General features: G+C 34.6%; 1 protein-coding gene across 1 annotated transcript in view; it reads left to right on the top strand.

The window, feature by feature from the left end:
* Window positions 1-21605, top strand: part of LOC150079300 (F-box only protein 21-like) — a 157873-nt gene extending 136268 nt beyond the window's left edge. Inside the window, exons 11-12 of the mRNA XM_090383024.1 lie at window positions 15944-16101; window positions 21395-21605. Coding sequence (XP_090239150.1) covers window positions 15944-16101; window positions 21395-21588 — 352 coding nt within the window. The 3' untranslated portion in view covers window positions 21589-21605. The remainder of the gene's footprint in view (window positions 1-15943; window positions 16102-21394) is intronic.
* The last annotated feature ends 153 nt before the right edge of the window (window positions 21606-21758 follow it).

Here is a 21758-nt window from a genome sequence, read left to right as displayed (position 1 = left end):
CGAATATTGAGTTATGGCTCCCATAGTAATAAAGGGGTTCCGTTCCAAAGTATGAAATATATAAGAAAAACTAGTCTAAAATTTTGTGTATGTATGTATTATATGTACCTTCATAATATGACTATGTACATAGACAGTACATAGTGAAATGCAAGCATTATGGCATCGAAATGAAAATAAGAAACAATTTAATATTAAATGTAATATTTATTAGAAATTTCAAACAAATCTTTCAAACCAGCTTCTTTGCTAGCTAAAAACTTATCCCGCCAGTGCTATCACCAGTTTCGCTAAAGCGTTGATAAGGAGTTTTGCGTTTTCACGAATGATGAGTGAATTTAACGGAATTTTATTTTGAGTTCGGTCTTCTATCCACAGATTTAAAGCTTTTCATTTTTTCTAATTTAACATCGCGAGTTACAGAGCAAATTTTTGAAGCAATTAGCGCGTTTTCACGGACACTACGGCGGATTTTTTCTTCCGATTTTTTGATTGATCATACCGTTGACTCATTGATTTTATAATGTTTTGCCACTGAGGAGACACTTTCACCATTAGAAATTTTGTCTAATAACTCAATTTTATTCGCTAATGTCATCACCTTCTTTGATATTTTCACATTTCTCTTGTTATTCGTAGTCATATTTTTGTAGGGGTTAGAAAGAACTTGTCCACAATAAAGTCACTTTCTTCCGTTAACACACTCGAAAAAGTCTGTTTTACACTGCAAAACGGTAGATTTATCACTTTTTTATGCATATCAATTTATAAATTGATATGCTTAAAAATGTGCTTAAATTGATATGCAATTTATAAATTGATAGATTTATTCAATTTATAAAAGCATATAAATTAAAAGCAAACGACGAAACCTTCCATAACAAGCTCATAACACATACTGAACAAGGATTAGCGAGAAACATCCACGCTCGCGATTTTGTCACCCCTCTCCCCTCACCCACTGAGCGCTGTTTTGACCGGGAAAGATAATTTTAGCCACGCCCATGTTTTTTTATGGCAGAAAATATTCACGGCGCTTTAAAATTCACATTTTTTAGGTTTCATTTTATATTAAATCGGCGATTGCGAATACGCAAAACCACGAATACAGATACCGCGAATAGCGGGGGTTTACTGTACTGTATATATTCATATCTAATCTACGTTCTACTACCATATTTCTGAGGGGAAATCAGCTAAAAATTCACTGTATATTCACTTTGATATATTCAGTTTCAGAGTAATTTTTATAAACAACAGGACTTCTCAGAGACTAATTACTGTAGACGCCCAGTTTCTCCCCTCAGCTAGAGATGCAATAAAATATACTTGCAGTATATTTTGCAAGTATGGAATTCCAGGAAGAATGATACTCAGATGAAAGAGGAAGAAAAATTGCATTCATTCATAGAAGATGAAGTAAGCCTCCAAAGAAAGAAAGATAGACTTTGGGAAAACAGTGATGTGGACTAATGCTTATACAAGCAATTTCTGCAGAAGCATAGTGAAGGAGTACTGATAAATGGGGTAATTTTGAAAGCACAGGCACTTAAATTTCATAAGCTGCTTAGTCAAGGTGATGACACATTTAGAGCTTTTGAAGGGTAGTTTTGGAGATGGAGGGCTTGTCTTGAAATAACCCAGGTTAGTCTTGTAGACAAATCTGCATTTGGTGACATTACAGCAACAGAAGTGTTTCCTGAATTTCTGCATAATGTGATTCAAGATGGAATCATGAAATCACAAGCTAAAGCCATTGTGCATTGGTAAAAGTCAAAGTCCCTGGTGTTTTAAGCACATCAGCATGAAATCTTTATCTGTGGTTTATAAAAATAGCTCCAACACTTGAATAATGAATGTTATTTTTGCTTCATGGATAGAGAATGAGTTTGCACCATCAGTGAGACACCACTTGCCCTCCAAAAACTTGAAGAAAAGGCTCTTATTGTTGGGTCACTGCCCAGCTCATCCTTCGGCTGATGTCCTGAAATCAAAAGATGGTAAGATCAGAGTCGCATTTCTGCCAACTGCACTAATTCAGCCGATGGATGAGAGCATTATTCGAGCCTTCAAAACCTACTATCATGGTTAGCCACTTGCTGGTGTTGTGAACTCAAATTCAAGTTCTAGAATTTCTGAAAACATTAACACTGAAAGATGTTGCATACAATATTGAATTAGTGTGGAAGAAAGTAAGCTCAACAGCAAGGTAAAAAAGTATTGGAAAAGATAAGGTCACTAAAGAATCCTTAAGGATTCAGGGAAACTACTAAGCAAGAGAAAACAGGAGCAGTGTAGATATGCATTTCATTGATGACATGGATCCAAGTAATATTTGCACATCTTGATGGTTCTTTTGTGAGGCCACATAAGCCAGTTGGTCTTCTGATGGCAACAAATTTAAGTAGCTTTATGGATGCATTAGAGTAGTAAACAGTAAAATAAAATTTTGTCTGACCTGTGTCTCCAGCAGTCTTAGTAGTGTTGCATATAAAACGTTCAAGTTTGAACTCTTCGTTGGGATAACTAATGTCAACATAATAAGACTAGTGGAAACTTGGTGTCACCAGAAATTGGAGATGAGTTTTGCTATAGCATGTAATGTATTTAAGAAGGAGAGACAGGAGAGGGATGAGTGAGGGTTATATTACTTGTCGGAAACAGCCTAGCTAGACAAGAGCACTCTCATATTTGTATTAGTGTGAGCTGTATGGGGAAAGAAAATCCTGGGTTTTTTTCTATACTCTCCAGAAAAATAAATTCATTAATTAATAAATAATAAAAATAATAATAAACCACCTATTTGACTCCTCATCCAACTAGATATCTATCTAGCTGAGCTTTGAATTTTCCCAAGCTGGCAGACTCAACCACTTTCGGATGGTAGTAAAATCAATTTGTCACGATTTTGCAATGCGGAAATGACATCATTTGAAGCCATTTCCATTTCATAACGAATAAAAACGGAGTCGAGAGAGGAGATCGCGCAAAGCATAATTGGAGGTGATCTTAGATGAGGTGTGCGCCGACCGGGCTAGCCAGGTAGGTAAAGTGCCTGTCTGGCAACCCAAAGGTCGCGGGTTTGATTCCTGCCTCGGGCTTGGATCACAGTAAAGTGCAAAAACTTTGGGAGGTGCAATATGGCCATAGAAGCTGATGCGCCAACAACTAACAAAAAAAAGATGAGATGTGCTCAGAGCTGGCATAAACCAGGTAGTTGCGGAAAAATGTTCATGATTCGAGGCATACCACTTAGGTGGCTTTGGGCTAGCCATTGCCATCCATGGCAGAAACCTTTTGGTAACCAGAGAAATGGATATATTGAGGGCACTGTGCACAGTAGTTTGTCTATCACAATGGCAGCCTTACCAATTGAAATGCATGTAATGTAGGCGTTACAGTACCCGTCTGTATTACTGAAATGGTTGTATATTTCCATCAAGAGGCAAATCATAAATGTTTTTCCGTTTATGATTCGCCAGCGAGATTGCGCAAAGGATCATTGGAGGTGAACTTGAATGTGCTCGGGGCTGGCATAAACCAGCTGGTTGCGGAAAATCATTTTATGATTCAGGGCATACCACTTAGGTGGCTTTGGGCTAACCATTGCCACCCATGGCAGAAACCTTTTGGTAAACAGAGAAATTAATATCTTGAGGGCGGTGATCTTGGATGTTCTCAGAGCTGGCATAAACCAGCTCTGAGCACATCCAAGATCATTACATTACAAGCGCTTCGGCCTTACCAGTTGAAGAACATTAGGTACTGTAATGTAGTCATTACAGTACCTATCTGTATTAATGAAACGGTTGTATATTTCAACCAGCTGCACCGGTGAAGAATATTTGAATTGGTTCACGATTTGGAGATAACAGACACCAAATTACATGTATGAGTAGAATCTTTTGCTTGTTATTGGCCATTCTCGTTGAGTTGCAGAAGTCCTCGTTGGTCATCAAGTTTTTGTGTTTCTCTGCAATTGGGCTGAGTCGTTGAGCATGACAAGCCTTAGATCCTCATTCATCTCGCTGTTTGGATGATTGGTAAAGTTTCGAAAGGGATGTTCTCGCAGTCACATTACAGGGCTGTGCGGGTTATTACCACATGCTTTGTCAGAGTCACCATTGTCGTTGTCTTGACACATCTTATATATTTCAATCATTTTGCAAATGTCCAAGTCCAATTCTTACAATCTACGATCTAGTATGAGCTCTTCATTGTCGTCCTAGATCTTGAGATATTTCATCTTTGACAGTATCTCTGTTTCCTCATTATGAAGTTGAATGTGCGCTGTTACCATCTCATGCTTGTACTCGTTGAGATCCTGAGCCAAGTTATAGTTTGTTTTGATAGCGTATTATGCGTGGATACTGTAGTTTCGTGATCTCATTAGCGCTGCATGTGTAATTTGCAAAAAAGCATGACAGAGTAACGTGATAGTATGATTGTGACAATACAAATACTTGTATTGTTGCAACATACTATTCAACAAATGGCTACAATCAAATGGGTAATTAGGCTATTGGCCTAACCTCTTCTAAACATTGATTTGGTAGAGTAAGCAGCAGGCATGTGTATCCTATTTATCACTAACTCATTAGAGTAAGTAGCAGGTGTGAGCATAAATTACATTGTTTGTGATTTCGGTTCTAGCTGTTCGAAATTTAGTAGGTGTCGTCAAAGATGTTTACACATAAAACAGCTTTCGTACGTACAGGGTACACATGCGATTTTTTAATTTGGTAGTAAATATTGAAACTCTGCAGTAAAAAAACTGCAAATCGAGGGATGACTGTATATGACACCGAAAGGTGCAAAGTAAGATGAATTTTATTATTTTTTTTTTTTTTTTTTTTACTTTGCACCTCTCAGTGCCTTGTATAGTCATCCCTCAATTTTCAATTATTTATTACGTGGTTTCACTATTTACTACCAAATTTTACCAGGTATTTACTACCAAAATTTAGATTGTGCAGCAAGTTTCATTACTGTGCAATTTTTTGAAAACACCATCTATAAACAATAAGTGCTTGTTATTATGATCACGTTTGCAAATGGAATTTTGATTCTATTAAGGATGACTCTAATAAGTGAAAATCGGAGAAATATTATCCACAGGCTATAAAGATATAAAGCACAAATTTAGACTTTATTACCTTACTAATTAACAAAATTAAATGATATATGAAAATCAGAATATTATCCACAAGTTAGCAAAATAAAATAAAATTTATGCTTATGTACATAGTTTAAGTAATATGCATACTAAATAAACATAACACTGTAATGTTGATATTGCTGTTCACTGTTTTTTTTTTTTTTTTTTGTAAAATTTAAAACAGTAAGCAATGTTTATTATATGATTGAAGATTTCAGTGAAGGCAAAACACATTTCACATAATAATGTAAAATCCCACAGAATTCCAGCTATTGGTATTATCCCAAATGCAATAAGATCGAGTCTACTACTCGTTTGTAATAGGTTTTATGGTTGTGACCTCCAGAAATGTGCTTTAGAAAAATATCACAAAGGCTTTCAAAATTGATTCTTATAACCAAACATATCAATAAACGGTGGTGTGTTTGTCAGATTAATTTTGAAACAACTTCCTAATTCAAGAGCCCCTTCATCAGTTATCCTACTTTAGATGTTCATACAGAATCTTTTTATGGTTTGTGCAATGTAGTGTTTTAATCGGTAAGCATTAATTTTGCTAATTTAATATTTCTTGTCTCTATAAAGCATGTGTTTCATTAGTACCTAAAATGAAGACAGCTACAACAAAAAAAAATTTTTTTTCAATTTAGAGGAAAAATTAAAAATTGTTAAGGAGTTAGAAAATGGCGAAAAGGTTTTGACATTGGCCAAGAAATACAGCATAAATAAATCTAGCATTCAGCGAATTATAGAAAATTAAGAAGTTCAGTTATCTGGTCCACATCATTGGCTGCAAAAAGCACTACAAAAGTGGGAAATCTGTTAATACAGAGAAAGTGAAAAATTACTTGCTTTCTGGATAGAGGTGGGAAGGAGCAGCAGTGCATAGCACACGCTTCTTGATTAGACCGGGGTTCGAGCCCGTCACCACCAAATACGGAGGATGCAGAAAGGTCAGGGAATGACCACCGCATATCCCGGAGCAATATGGCCTTAGTTGCTAATGCTCTTAAAAACCAAATAACAAACTAACAAATAACAAACAAGCTTTCTGGATAGAAGATCCTAATCAAAAGATAATGTCTCTTAATTCAGATATTATTCATGCCAAAGCTCTGCAAATTTTTAATCACTTACAAGAAGAAGAAGCCAGTCTATGCAATGCAGATGTCTTTCACGCCAGTAAGGGTTGGTTTGAAAATTTTAAAAAGGGTCAGTCTTCACAATCTAAAATTAACAGGCGAAGCAGCCAGTCCAGATACAGAAGCTGCTTGTTTGTATCTGAAAACTTTAAAAGATGTTATTGTGATTGAGGGCTAGATTCTAGCAAATCAGGTGTTTAATGCTGATGAGACCAGCTTATTTTGGAAGCATATGCAAACCAAACATTCATTTCAAAAAAAGAAAAAATCACCCCAGGTTTCAAAGCTGCAAAAGATAGGCTAACACTTTTGTTATGTGGCAATGCAAAGGGTGACTTTAAGTGTAAACTGCTTCTAATTTATACATCAGAAAATCCTTGTACTTTTAAAGGAATATCAAAAATCTCCTTACCAGTTCATTGGAAATCAAGAAAAAAAGCCTGGAGAATAGCTAAAATTTTCAAGGATTTGTTTTTAATTTGGCTTTTGCATTGAAACAAAAAGACATTGCATTCAAAATTCAAAGATGTAACTGTCATCAGGGGAAAAGGGAAGGGTTTTTCCTTTTGTAAAGGTAACTATGGTGGTCTGAGACAGTTTTTAAATTCTATACAGTGGAACCAACTGAGGATGTTGCCTACAGCAAATTCCAAATGGAAAGCATTCAAAGAATTAATCATGGACACTACTAGGCTTTTAATACCAACTAAGAAATATTGTTCAGGGTTTAGGCCTAAATGGATGTCAGATGAACTAACGAGGCACTTGGCAGCAAAGAAAAATGCATGGGATACATATAAAATATCAGGCGATACTGAAACCTATGGCAGATATAAACTAGTCCGTAATCAAGTCACAAAGGTTAGGCAGGCGAAGACAGATTATGAGAAATCTTTGGCAAAGGATGCAAAGAAAATAGCAAAGAGCTCTTTACTTATGTAAACTCTAGAAGGAAGTGGATGAATCAGATTGATCCACTTCATATCAATATTTTTTTTATCTGGTCCATTTGACTGTTGAGGATCCTGCTCCAATAGCTGACAAAATGAATGAGTATTTTGCATCTACATTCACACATGAGGAGTTATTCAGGGAGGGGAATGCCATTACTTTATCAAACTCTGGCAGGGAGCTAAATGATTTTGTAATAACTGAAAGCAAAGTGGAGGAGAAATTGTTGAAGTTAAACATAAGAAAGGCACCTGAGGTGGATGGGATCTCTCCAGTTATATTAAAGGAGGCAGCAAATTAAGAAAGCAAACCCTTAGCCATAATTATGAGAGCTTCCTTGGACTCAGGGGAAGTACCCATGGATTAGAGATGTGCAAATGTGACCCCAATTCACAAAGGAGGATCTAATGGTGACAAAAGTAACTACAGACTGGTTAGTTAAACTACTGTTCCAGGGAAATTAATGGAGGCACTGGTTAAAGAAGCACTGCAGGATCTAGACAAGACTGCAGTTATAGTTCAGACACAGCTTGGGTTTGTTAAAGGGAAGCTTTGACTGACTAATTTGATTGAATACTACGATGTGGTCACAAAGGAACTGGATGCAAAAAATATTTTTGATATCATATACTTGGATTTGAGGGAAGCTTTTAATATTGTTGCACATGGAAGACTACTGCATAAGTTGGAGCAGTATGACATTAAGGACAAGTTGCTGCTATTGATAAAGGGATGATTGAGTGAAAGAAGGCAGAGAGTGGTAATAAATGGACACTGCTGTTTGTGGACTAATGTTATTAGTGGTGTCTCCCAGGGTTTGGTGTTTGGTCCATTGTTGTTTTCTGTATTTATTAATAATATTGATGAATATAAAAAGGTATATTGGGCTTAATGTCTAAGTTTGCAGATGATACAAAGGTTCTCAATGACACTAATGAGAGTACACTACTGCGACAGGGTCTAGAGAAATTGAGCAGATTGGCTAGAGGCGGCAACTGAAGTTTAACATTGGCAAATATAAAGTACTGCATGTGGGTAGCAGTAACCCCAGAGTAACATATCAACTGTGGGGAACTACACTCAGCATAGTGGAGAATGAAAAATGCCTGGGGGTAATTGTGCAGTCAGATATGAAGTTTTCTGAGCAGTGCAGACATTCTACAAGAGTAGCTCATGGTGTCTTATCAATGATATACAGGAATTTTTCTAGCAGGAATAAGGAGATGATTATCCCCTTGTGTAGGGCAATGGTCAGGCCACACCCTGAGTACTGTATACAGGTCTGGAGGCCTCATTTTAGGAAGGATGTAGAGCTGCTGGAATGAGTACAGAGAAGGGTAACTAGATTGGTGAATGGACAAATGGTTATCTTATAAGGAAAAGGCTTAAGTTCTGCAAATTGCAGTGTCTAGAGACTATACACGTGCAAGGTGATCTGATTGAGGTGAATGGTTTGAACGAGCTAAATGTTGATGGGATTCTTCTTTTCTGAGGTGACTAATCTGTATAGATTAGTCACTTGAGGGGACATAAATTCAAATTGACAGTTGTAGAATAGATGTGCGCAGAAATTTGCCTTTAGCCAGCGGGTGGTTGCAAACTTCCATCTGTCATTGTAGAAATTTGACAGCTTAAATAAATTCCAGGCAGAACTAGACAAACATTTGGTGTCAATGGATGGGTAAAATGGGAATGGGTTTTTTTTTCTGTCTGATGCTATATAAGCTTCTTCTTGCATCATATGCATCTACTAATGCCAGAAATCTTGCTCATTCTTGACAGTGCGTCGAGTCATCCTGCACATTTGTCTGATCTGCGCTCAAATGTGAAAGTTACCTTTCTTCCAGTGCTTGTTACCTTCAAATTCATTAATTCAACCAATGGACCAAGGTGTTATAGCATCCTTTAAACTTTATTACCTAAGAAGATCTTTTTTATAATTGGTTGAAGCTATTGTTGGAATAGACAGTCCTTCAACTCAAGATCATTGGCAGAATTATAACATTCTGGATGCTGTAAAAATTATTCAGTTTGCATGGGGTGAAGTTAGAGCTCAACTATGAATGCAGTTTAAAAAAAGCTGTGGCCACAAAGCTGCACTAAAGAAGCTATGGTCGAAATGCCGGAGGCAGTTGAGATTGTGAGAATTGGCAAAATGATTAGTGGAGAGGGGTTTGAAGAACTGCAACCAGCAGACATCACAGAAGTCCTTGAATCTCATAAAGAACAATTATCAGTGGATGATATTTTATCACAATGTGAAGAAGATAACAAAAATGACAATTATAAAAATGAAGATGAACACATTTGACCACGAAGAGACGAGCTGAGTTTTTAAAACTTGCAAATCAGCTTAGCCAAGAAGATCTGGATTTAGATCCTAATTTGGAGACGAGTTTAAATTTTTGTAGAACTTTAACATTAGCTTTAGTTCCTTATGAAGCTGTTATAGACAAAAACAGCATGCTGCTAAGCAAACAATTAACTAATTTTTTCCAAAAAGTTCTGGACACTGTTGCATGTTTATCACAGCAAAACAGCGACGAAGAAGCAATGAATTTAGGTTAAAAATCTAGAGGTACATTAGCAAGATTAATTTTATGGACTTTGTAATCTTTTCTTTTTTTCGTACTGAATAAAGGCAGGTTTTTTTTTTTTTTTTTTTCAATTTATTTATTTTTATTTATTTTATTTTATTTTTTTGTGTGTAAGGAATGGACCCCTCATTGTGTCAAAAAACTACATTTCTTATTGCACGGATTTGGACTGCATTGGTGCTTTCCTGTAATGTAACCCCCCCCCACAAATCGAGGGATGATCTTAGTCAAATCTTTTCTAAGGTGTCTACTAGTTTCCAAGCTCTGCAGCCAAATATTCAAAGTCTTTCCTTATATGAATGCCCTTTTGCCAATCTCACCAGGTACATTGCTTGTCTTTGGATCCTTTCAAGATCTGCATCTTTTTTTAGGTGCAATCTCCCTACCTGGACATGGTATTCCAAGTTTTAGAACTAAAGTATGCCAGCATTGGATCTGTGAGGTGTAGGTGGTAAAAATTTAATCGATAGGACAGGAAACATCATGTCTGTGAGCTTTAAACTGCTATATAACAGTATAAGAGGACTAAGTCTGGTATTCTTGGGGTGGGGGATGTACCACCTACAGTTTTCTCATAGAAGTGTTATTGAACAATTCAATAAACAAATGTATTCTTTTGATATTGTAGCTCTCAGCCATGAAGCAGACCTTAGAGGAATAAAAAATCAATGAGAATAGGAAGAAGACTATATTTTCTATTAACTGACAGTTGGACTCTTGACTAAATTTTGTTTCAGAAGCCATAATTTCTGAATGGAGAGGTTTAAAATTTTTTTAGATGAGAATCTAAAAGCCATTTATTATCAGTACAAGGACTTTGTGCACACTGATTTGGGGAATGACCATGTTGACTGGTAAAGGATAAAAGGGGAAGGGATTATGCTTTTTTATAATTGAGATATGAGCTGATTTCTCTGCATTTGGTTAAAAGCCAGAAATGGAGAGAATTTTTTACAAAAGAAAGCTGAGTTAACTGAATTATTCATGGCTTCCACTACATGAATTAGACCAGATTTGAAGATGATCAGTGTATGCTACAACAGGTATTTTATTAATCAAGAATGAGGAAATAATTGTAAAGAAAAGCAGGGGAGACATGATCCTACCCTTAGGTGCTCTCATAGACACAGACTTAGAGTACACTACTTTCTAAAGGCACAATAATTCTGTTAACTAGCAAAGAAAGAATAAAGTTTAGAAGATTCCCTGAATGTCAAAAAAAAGGACTGAAGTAGAGAATAGAGCACATAGATTCATCTCCTAAAAACACTCCTTTAGGACAATTTGGATAGGCCTTAGTGATGATCAGTTTAGCGGAAGCTGTTTTAATACTACAAAATTCAAGGTTTTACACCCAGGCAAATACTGTAAAATTATATACCTTGGAGGATTTGAATTAAAAATGGCAAAGTAAGAGAAGGATTGAACATTATAGAAACCCAGTTTATTAGCTAAACTATATTGCCAGACTTCAAGGCAAGATTGAAGTAGTATAAGATAAACGTTAAAATTATGTCAACACCAAAACATCCTAATTCTGCATCCAGTTCCACCACAACACTTCTTCTTCTTCTGCTAACAACTCACTAAAAACTACACAAGGAACTTCTGAACTATATGTCCTACAGCAGGATTTGCAAAAGTTTGTTTGGTGTGCAGGCATTCTGAACAGAATATAGTGTGCTTTCCTCCCATAACACAAGTAAATCCGTGTCCTAAGCAATGTGGTTATGTGGATATCCAGACAAAAAAAAAACAAGAATATCAAAATCAAAAATGAAAACCATGCTTCTTGTTTTACTCAATATTAAAGGAATTACTATGGCTGAATACTTCTCACCAAATCACTGTCAATCGAACATACTAAATTAAAGTTCTGACAAGGCTGCATGAAAAAATTCAAAGGAAGTGACCCAAATTGTGGAAGGATGGTTAGGTACTCCATCAAGACTCCAACATTGTCTTAATGGAACATCTCTGTTTGCCAGTTTCTGGCTAGTAAACAAATTCCTGTATGTAAACATGCACCCTACTCTCCAGATGCAGCATTTTGAAAGTTTCAAGAAATATCACACACTAAAGTCATAAAATAATTGATGTTTAAAATATCTACAGTTTATAAAATGTTTTACCATGTAGTCAAAGTCCCTGGCCCCTTGTGACTTTTTTCCTTTTCTCTAAACTGAAAAGTGTGCTAAGGGAACCCATTGAAAACCATTGAAGACATTCAGGAAAAAATGACCAAAGCATTTGGCTTGCAGAAGACAACTTCCAGAAATGTGTCTATGCTTGAAAGAAACGTATGGAACAGTGTGTGCAGGCCTAAAGCAATTGTTTTGAAAGGGATAACTTGTAAGGTGCGAAATATTTCATTATATTTCTTTTATTGCAACAGACTCATTATTTAATAGTCACACCTCACACAAACTTAAAAATAAATCATTTTGAACTTCATTTCGAGTATGAGTTTTTTGGATTTTAGAGTTGGACTGCATGGGGCAGGCATTGAAAATAATCTGGACTGTAAAGAATTAAGTTCAATATTATTTAACTTAATTTTTGGAGAACCAATTCATCATCCAATAGTGCTGCTCAGAGAGCAGATTTTTTGCACCAAATTGAAATGAATTAGTTTCATAAAAAAAAAAAAAAAGTTTCCAGTACTTCTCAATATCATTGAAGATAAAGCATTAGATGTTTAGTAATATAGGTTGTGTCAACTTCAGTTGAGAACCAACAGATATTCTTATAATAGAAGGAAGAATTCGCATACTGTGGTGCTCAGTAGAGGAACTGACAAAGTGCACAAGCAAGCATAAGATATAACAAATTATCCCGTGGCAGTTTTACAATTTCTCATATCAATACTGAGTGTAAAAGGATATCCAACCAGGTGGAAAAAAAAAATAATAAATATATATATATATATATATATATATATATATATATATATATATATATACACTTCTCTCTGGTGAATGATATTTTGATCGTTGATCGGCTAATGATTAGGTATGAAAATAAGTCCATGTGTTCCTTAAACCAGTATGGTTTTAAGAAAGGAAAAAGTGCTGAGGATGCTGTGCATGGACTAATCCAGGCTGTGGAATTGAGTGATGCTAGATATGTACTTGCAATCTTTATGGACTTCAAGGGGGCCTTTGATCGACTCTGGTGGGAGAGTGTCCTGGCTAGGCTAAGAAAAGCTGAGTGTCCAATAAATTTATACAATGTGTTCAAAGACTACTTCTCTGACAGAATTATAAAAGTCAGAACTAAATATTGTAAAGTGGTCAGGAACATAAGTTGGTGATGTCCTCAGGGTTCTGTGATGGGTCCCTTCGTCTGGAACATCGTCATGGATGAATTCTTTGATGGTGTTCAGAGCATAGCTTATGCTGATGACCTAGTGTTATTGGTGCATGGTGGTTCTCGCTTGCAGCTAGAGACTAGAGCTGAAAATGCTCTGGTTTCGCTAAAAGAATGGAGTGACCAGAACAAATTAGAAATTTCCATGGCTAAGACAGTCCAAATGTTGTTAAAGGGAAAGCTTAGTGCGAATCGACCTCCGACTGTATGGCTGTCGGGTGGGACTGTTCGATATGCTAGAGTGGTAAAATATTTGGGGCTAATGCTTGAAGAAAGATTGTTCTTCACTGAGCATATAAAATACTTGAAAAATAAAGTAAGATTACTGTATTCCAAGCTCAGGAGAGTTGTGAGGTGTGATTGGGGGATTACAGCTCGCTGAATTTGCTTTATTGACTGCATCTTTGTCCCGATTATAACTTTACGCTTCCGGGGCTTGGGTACATCAAGTAGGAAACTCACTAATACAAAAGTATCTTGCTCAGGCACAAAGATTTGTATTGCTAAGTGTCACTTGGGCATATCGGACGGTCTCTGCTGATGCCTTACAAGTGGTTGCAGGCAGAATTCCAGCAATGTATAATGTTCTTTTAGCTGGTATGTTATATTATACTAAGCATAATATCAGAAAAACTATACTTGGAATTACCTCTTGTCCAATAGAGGGCTATGAATATTCCAGAAATGATCTAAAGTTAGAAAAGAAGAGGATTATTTCTGAGATAGACAACTTTTGGAAAGAAAAATGGCAAAATTCAGAAAAGGGTAGGCAGTTATATCTGTTTTTCCATCTTTTAAACCCTGGTTACAATTTGGTGTAAGAGCGATGTTCGTACTTGACAGGTCACGGCTTGGCTTTAAGATTATTCGAATTGGGGCTCAGAGATTCTGACCTCTGCTCTTGTGGCAAGTGGAGACCTCTGAGCATATGTTAAAATGTGTACAGTATCTAGATCTAAGAAATATTTTTGAATGCTCAATAGGTGAATTGATGTTTAAGTGTTCTGTTTTCTAATAAAAGAAATTTTAAATATTTTAATGAATTTGTGGGTGTGGTTTTCCTAAGAAGACAAAGGATAATTGATAGTAGAGGCCCGCCTCCTCGAGGCAGGGACGGAAACCATACTTATTAAGATATGTGAAGAAATTAAAGCATATCATTCCTAAGAATGGGCTAAGAGGCGGATTGATTTTAGAGTTCTATTTTTAATTTCATTTTATAAAATTAACAAAATTCAAAAATTTTAAACTGATGCTATAATAATAAGAGACAAGCCACGGATGTGCTTTTGCACCGGTAGTGGTTGGCTCGTGGCATTTTAAATGGAATGGTGAATGATATTGTAACTGAGATGAAAGTGTCATTTTATCTTGGTTACAATATCATTTCAAAATTGCATACCTCTTCCATAAGTCATACTTTCCAGTGAACTGACGAATTGTATATATTTTTGAATGTGCAAAACATTAATTCAATGTCTGTAGGTGTTGTGTTTCAAATAGTAATCTGTTGTATACTATATCTTGGATACCAGGGGTGTTTTCTTTTTTTTTTTTTTTTTTTATGGTCACTGAAAAAAAAATAAAAATATTGGCATATTACATAAAGACAAGCTCACACAGTAAACAATGCACTGTTACTTGTGATAACTAGCAATCATCATCAGCAAGCAATTTATGTTAGGGCATTCATTATGAAAAAAGTAGACGAACTTTTTATGTATTGCTGATTTTGTGAAATTATTAATTAGTCCCTTGTTAGTGAATCGATAATGTCCATTCATGTTGTCAGCTTCCTTGGTATAAACCATTCATTCTTGTTTGTAACTTCTTTCCTCATTCTGTACGCTGAAGCTTTTGCAATGCCAATAAATTCAGCTTTTTACTCACTTCTCAAGATGAAGTTCTTATTTGCAGTGAGCATTCATTACAATTTTCTTTAATTTGACTGCAAAGCTGCTTCTCTGGCATATTCCCTTTGGTAAAAATAGTAGTGTCACACTGCTATAACTTCCGTTCCAAACTAAAATTAATCTGATCAAAGTTTCTTGCGACGGCCAACTAACTGGTTAAAATAAATTTATTAAAATAAAAATATAATATATACATAGATAAAACAGAAATAAAATAAAAGCGTTAAAATACAATAAGATAAAAGCGTTAAAATATATAGATATATTTTAACGCTTTTATTATATATATTTATAATATAATAAAATAAAAATATAATATATACATAGATAAAACAGAAATAAAATAAAAGCGTTAAAATATATAGATATATTTTAACGCTTTTATTATATATATTTTAACTCTTTTATCTTATTGTATTTTAACGCTTTTATTTTATTTCTGTTTTATCTATGTATATATTATATTTTTATTTTAATAAATTTATTTTAACCAGTTAGTCGGTCGTTGCAAGAAACTTTGATGATATAATGCAACCCAACACACAAGGCCTGTTTTCTAATAAAATTAATCTTGTTAATAGAAACATGGAACTTAATAGGTATAAGTTGTCAAGAATATCACAGTTCCCTCAGTGATTCTATAACTTTCAAATCTTCAGTATTCTGTGTCAACATTATAAATATGCTCATTTAACTGAGTTAGATGGAATAATTCTTATTTTTAGATTTTATCCCTTTTAAGTTATTCAGAAATAATTACCATTTATGACATTAGCAGACTAAAAATTGTTTTCTTTATATTTTTTAATGTAGATATGATTATACATGTGTTATCTATGGTTGGGATGCAATGTGTGCAGCTAGCCGAGACTGGATATACCAAATGGGCGTCTACAACTTACCAAATAAGGACAAACAGCCATTTTATAATGTGCTAGTAGAAGATGGTTCTAACAGATATGCTGCACAAGGTTTGTTTTGAATCATATATTTAAGTTATAGAAATTAATGCTAAAGTACAGAATGATAGAGGAAAACAAAGATCTTTGTTTCCTTGTATATATCTATAGCAACCACTGCAAAAAAGAATATTTCCTTAATTTCATGTTTATTCGTCCTTGAGATTTGTATTTGTGTGTTTTTATCATTTTTTATGCAATCAGTGGTCCATGAGAAACAGCAGCTCCAAGAACTTAAATTTCAGTGCAAAAATTAGTTTGTGTTAGGGAGAGACAGTTATGGCATTTTGCATATCTACTATGGGCTTTCAGTGGGTTGTAAATATTCTTCTATAGATATGCATGTTGCTGTGTTAATTTCTCAAGCTTCCATCTAAAGGCCGAACTAGTAGATAAGCTTTCTGGTGCTTTTCAAGCTTAAAAAGCCCTTTTAAAATCCAGATTTTCCCTAGAACTTCAGCTATTCTTTAAAAACAATAATGCATGCAAATTAAATAATAAATTAATAATGTAAATAAATTACAGAATATTTGCAGAACACAGGTTGAAAACTACTGAAATGACCAGTGACTTCTCTCTAGACAGTGTATAGAACTTTAGTAGTCCAATAAGTCCACAGCAAACAATTTATTTGTTCACACCTTCATGTTGGTGGACCTGTTTATTAATTTCAGTATGTTACCAACCAGATAAAAAATGTTAAAATTATCAGTCTAGCCTTCTGAAAGAGACTACTATCAGATGTTGCATATCATATATACAGGATTTGGGATGTTCACCCTCATTCACAAATAAAAGTGAGGCCTCTGCAGTACCAAGCAATATTAGATGATAGATGATTTTCATCATCTGGTGTGATGACTGCGCAGTATTTGGAGCATGGACAAATGAACTGCATGTGGTTATCCTATTTCTGTATACCAGAAGAATTAAGCCCACAGAAATTCATCAGCATCTGTGAGCTTTGTAGGGACCAGTAGTCATGTCCAAGGAACAAATTTGTTTTTAGTGCAGTCAGTTCAAACAATGCTTCGCACTATCAACTGCACCCAGCAATCATTTTAACATTATGGATGATGGGTGCTTGTTCCAACCTTGTCTCATCTGATTTTCATCTTTTAGGAACTTTGAAAAAAAATAGCATCAGTGAATTGACCCCTTGCAATGGGATCAATTCATTAATGCCATTAGAGTTAAACTGAGCACTGAAATCTAGTTAAATGGAAATCTCCTTGAAACTTCCAACGTAAAATATTGACTACACATAGGACATGATGAAACTCATAAGTTGAATGTTTTGGGTGACTGAAAAAATATTGCACTAATGCACTTTCATTTGTGTCATTTCATTTTTCTATGATTAACTCTTTGCAGTCCACAAAAAAACTGCACAATCTTTCTTCTTATTTAGATGCTCACCTTTCATCACCAAATAAGGACTGTCATGCAGACTGCTTTCTGCATCAAAACTCAATAGCCTTTTTCTAGAAAGAATGTTAAAAATGTTCTTAGACATTTCCTACTAGCTGAATAAGCAACTTCTATCATTTCACTGATTTTCATCTGAACGATTAACTAGCAGAGTAATGGTCAACTGTCTACAGCACACACATTTCTTGTGCATTCAAATAGTGACTGGCTTTTTAGTTTGAAAGTGTGGCCTTCCCCTTTCTTTTCCTGTTGTTACTTCTGGCTTTCCATTCTAACACTTTGTCTTCTTTTTGAAAACACTTCTGTGCTTTTCAGTTTTCTCTGTGGTCTTCATCTTTGTTGGTAGTCCCTTTGTGTCCCATAACAGTGCCTCTTAGGTGTATATTCAGTTTATGAAATTCTTCTGCTGGTTTGAAACTAGTGTAAAATTTGTACTAAGAATGGTTAGAACACTAGGGGCATAATTCTACAAATAAAAGCACATGTTCCACTTTCTCAAGGGCTTTGATCCTTTTAATTCTTTTCTTCTGAAAAAAATTGCTGCCAACTTTTCCTTTCTTACTCAATGCACAAACATCCACCTTATTCCTCGGGGCATCCAGATCAAGGACTCAATTGGTTTCAAATGATCACAGCCAATTCATCAAGTTTCATTGTGGAGGTGAATACATCCTGCTCAGTGATTTAAAAAAAAAAAAAAAAAAAAAAAAAAAATTTTATTTGTTATTATTATTTTTTTTCCCCTCTCTCCAGTGTAAAAAAAAAAAATCCCAAAATCCACTGTTGCCAGGTGAAAAACTTTAACTAAAGCATGTTATACTCTTCCCCCCCCCTCCATTTTTCTATTATATTTCAGATTTTTATTGATGTTTATTTACCTTAGTATTATTTAATGTGTGCATTTAAAAGTGGCAACTGCCATTCAGTAAAGTATTTCTTATTCATGCATCGTAATGTCCAACTTTTCATTCGTAGTAAATTGTGAAATCCAATTACCCTCAGTTTTTGGATGAGATGAAGCATAATCTTTGAAGTAAAAGTTAAGCCTGGTCTTCACTAGTAGGCTTTCCAAAATATGTATAATGGCTAGTATTTAACGTGCTTCTAGTCAGCTAAAATAAATACACAGAGGCCCATATTGTTGGAATTTGAGGTTTATGTTAACATTTAAATGAAATTCTACCCTTCTAACCAACTGTAGTTTCATATGAAGTAAAAGTTAAGCCTGGTCTTCACTAGTAGGCTTTCCAAAATATGTATAATGGCTAGTATTTACCGTGCTTCTAGTCAGCTAAAATAAATACACAGAGGCCCATATTGTTGGAATTTGAGGTTTATGTTAACATTTAAATGAAATTCTACCCTTCTAACCAACTGTAGTTTCATCTGATGCAATAATTTTTCTTAGAACAAAATATACACCAAACTGTTCATTAAGATAAAAAAAATATTTTTACTTTATATCCCCTCTTTTGTTGATGGGAAGTGATGCAACATCCAAAGTATCTATAGAAATTTCTTCCTGCTACATATATTCTTGAAAAACAGAATTCTCTCTGTCCATCTTGAGATCATTATTCCTTAAGTTCATTCAAATTCTGAATTAAAGTTCTAACAATTTCACAATATCTTCATCAGAAATGCCATTACAAGGTGTTGACGCCATATCTAAATACTTCACTTCTAATATAGATAAGGTTCTCTGTGACTCCAAAAACAAAGAACAATTGCTGCCTGTTGTTAACAATTGAAATTAATCTAGTTTTTCACATTGTTTATGTGAAGTATAAATAGATGGTGGTGTCATTTCACAAAAATATCTGTTGCCTTGCTTTTTGGACCTTTGTGTATATCATTTTTGTTGGTGTAATGGGCATGGCTGCATAATTCGGCATCCTTTCAGTTTTTGACATCCCCACAGTTTTAAATTGGCCTTGTTTATTAACAGTTAGCTAGTAAACGGTATGTTATTCATTAGTTCACTCCTATGCCCATTACCTAGGTGAGCTAATTGAGTACCGTACCAGATCAGCCCTCTGAACTTTTGCCATTAATAAAAATAAAAAAATAACCTTAAAGAAAAATTTCAGTTCATTATGAATGATAACAGTGAAATTATTTTTTCATATTTACAGAATAGTCTTGTATATTCATAGAATTCAATAAAAAAAACTTCAAGTAAAACTGACCCAGAACAGCCTGGTAGCTAAAAAAACTTTTAATGTAATGCAAGAGCAAATAAACATTAAAAGCAATAATCAAAATTTTAACTACGTTCAAAATATAGATAGCATTATTATTATAGTACAAAAAAAGCTAGTTTTATATTAATTTACCACACTGTTATGGGTTCCCTATATATTAATTTTAGTTGATTTTATTGCAGACTTCATTTGTAAATAAATTTATTTACATGGTTTAAAATTTATAGAAAATCAAATTCAGTTACTTTAGTGGTTTACAAACTTGATGATATAAGGTACCCTGTTAGCTTCACTTTTAATGGAGTAAACATATATATATATATATACCCCATAAATATGAACAACCTCCCTTCTCAGCTTATACACAGTACTAAGTACTCTAGATTATAATAGCTTTCGTATTTGGGGTTTTCATTAAAAATATATATATATATATTGTGATTGATGAGCTTGTTTTTCAATGCAAAGTTTCTCAAAATGTTGTGCCATTGATATTGCTATGTATAATTCTTTTTCAACCACTAATCAAGATCAATATTTCGTCTTTATAACAGCTATAGCAGACAACCATATTTCACACAAATAAGATGTTATGAATGGTAATAAAATGTGTATTGCGTTTTTTTTTTTTTTTTTTTTTTTTTGATAAGTCAAAGAACTTTTTATTCACCTATAGCCAAAACAGAATAAGATTTTCAGGTTCTCTTATTTCAACATGCTATCATAAGACAACTCTATTAACCATTCTTGTTTAGATGGAATAAGGTCATATGCATCAGATGTATCATATTTATCCACAACAAATGAATTTCCTTATCCATTCATATTTAGAAATATCCAGATCTTTAAAACAAAATGAACTGTGATAAACTGTTTCCACTCTTTAGATTGTTCCTTTGGCTCTGGCTGAAAATGGTGAACCAACATCTTATCCATGGTCACAAACCTTGCAAGGAAATTTGTTTGGTCACTTTGAAAACTATGCAAGTATTCACTTAATTTGACAACTCTTGTGCATTTTTGATCTGCATCAATAACTTTGGGACCCATTGTGCTGACAACTTTTTTCACTTGTCAAGCACTCATCGGATCATGAACATTGCAGGTCTTCCACAGCGTAGATCATCTTCTGAGCTCTCCCTCCCTCATTTAAATTTTGCTACCCACTTCTTAACCATGGAATAGGGAGGGGATATCCTCCCCAATGTTGTAACCATATCATATCCTCATGAATTGCCTTTGAGCATTGTTCCTTTTTCCCAAATATTGGATGACTGCATAACAGACTGATTTTGTCCATCTTCCCTCATTCATACAACTTAGTTGACATCAGGACCTATAATTAAAAAAAAGGTGTAATTGAGACTGCATGAAACTTGGTGGGTTACTATTTGAAGTGTTATACATGAAGTACATAAATTTTTTAATAGTGTACCACTACCCTTTCATACTTGGATCGCAAACTTTTCAAGTGCCCCTCATATAAATATTCTGAGAAATGAGTGCCTACAAATTAATAAACATTATCCTAAAAAGTCAATCGGGTGTTTATCAGAGCATTAAGAGTTTACTTTCTCAGTTTGTGTAAATTGTATGTATTAAGAAGGTTTTGCTAAATAACTGTACTTGTATTTCTTTCATACTTTTTTTTATTATTATTTTCACCCCAGAGAATCTGGAAATTACTAAAGAACCAAAAGCCATTCCTCATATAGAAGTTGGGAAATATTTCCAGTATTTTTGTGACACTCACTATGTTCCAAACGAGGAAAAAGAAGCAGAATATCCTGAAGATGGGACTGTTCGAAATCAGTTGATAAAAGAAGTCAGTCCAGTCACAACAGAAACATATCTGGATGTATAGATGAACTGTCAGCTGTGTACAGAAGAATTATGCAAATCAAGATTGACCTTGTTATTGTATATAATGTAATTGTTAATTGTAATTATCGTTCTCATTCATGACATTTCTTTTGTCATACAGAAATTCTTTTTAAATTAAAATGCTTGTTTTCTAACCTGGCTGAATCACAT

The sequence above is a fragment of the Mastigoproctus giganteus genome, chromosome 10 (assembly GCF_048544385.1).
Source record: "Mastigoproctus giganteus isolate SK-2022 chromosome 10, ASM4854438v1, whole genome shotgun sequence".
NCBI lineage: Eukaryota > Metazoa > Arthropoda > Arachnida > Uropygi > Thelyphonidae > Mastigoproctus > Mastigoproctus giganteus.
Note: the sequence above shows the minus strand (reverse complement) of the source record. Positions and strands in the feature narration are given on the sequence as shown.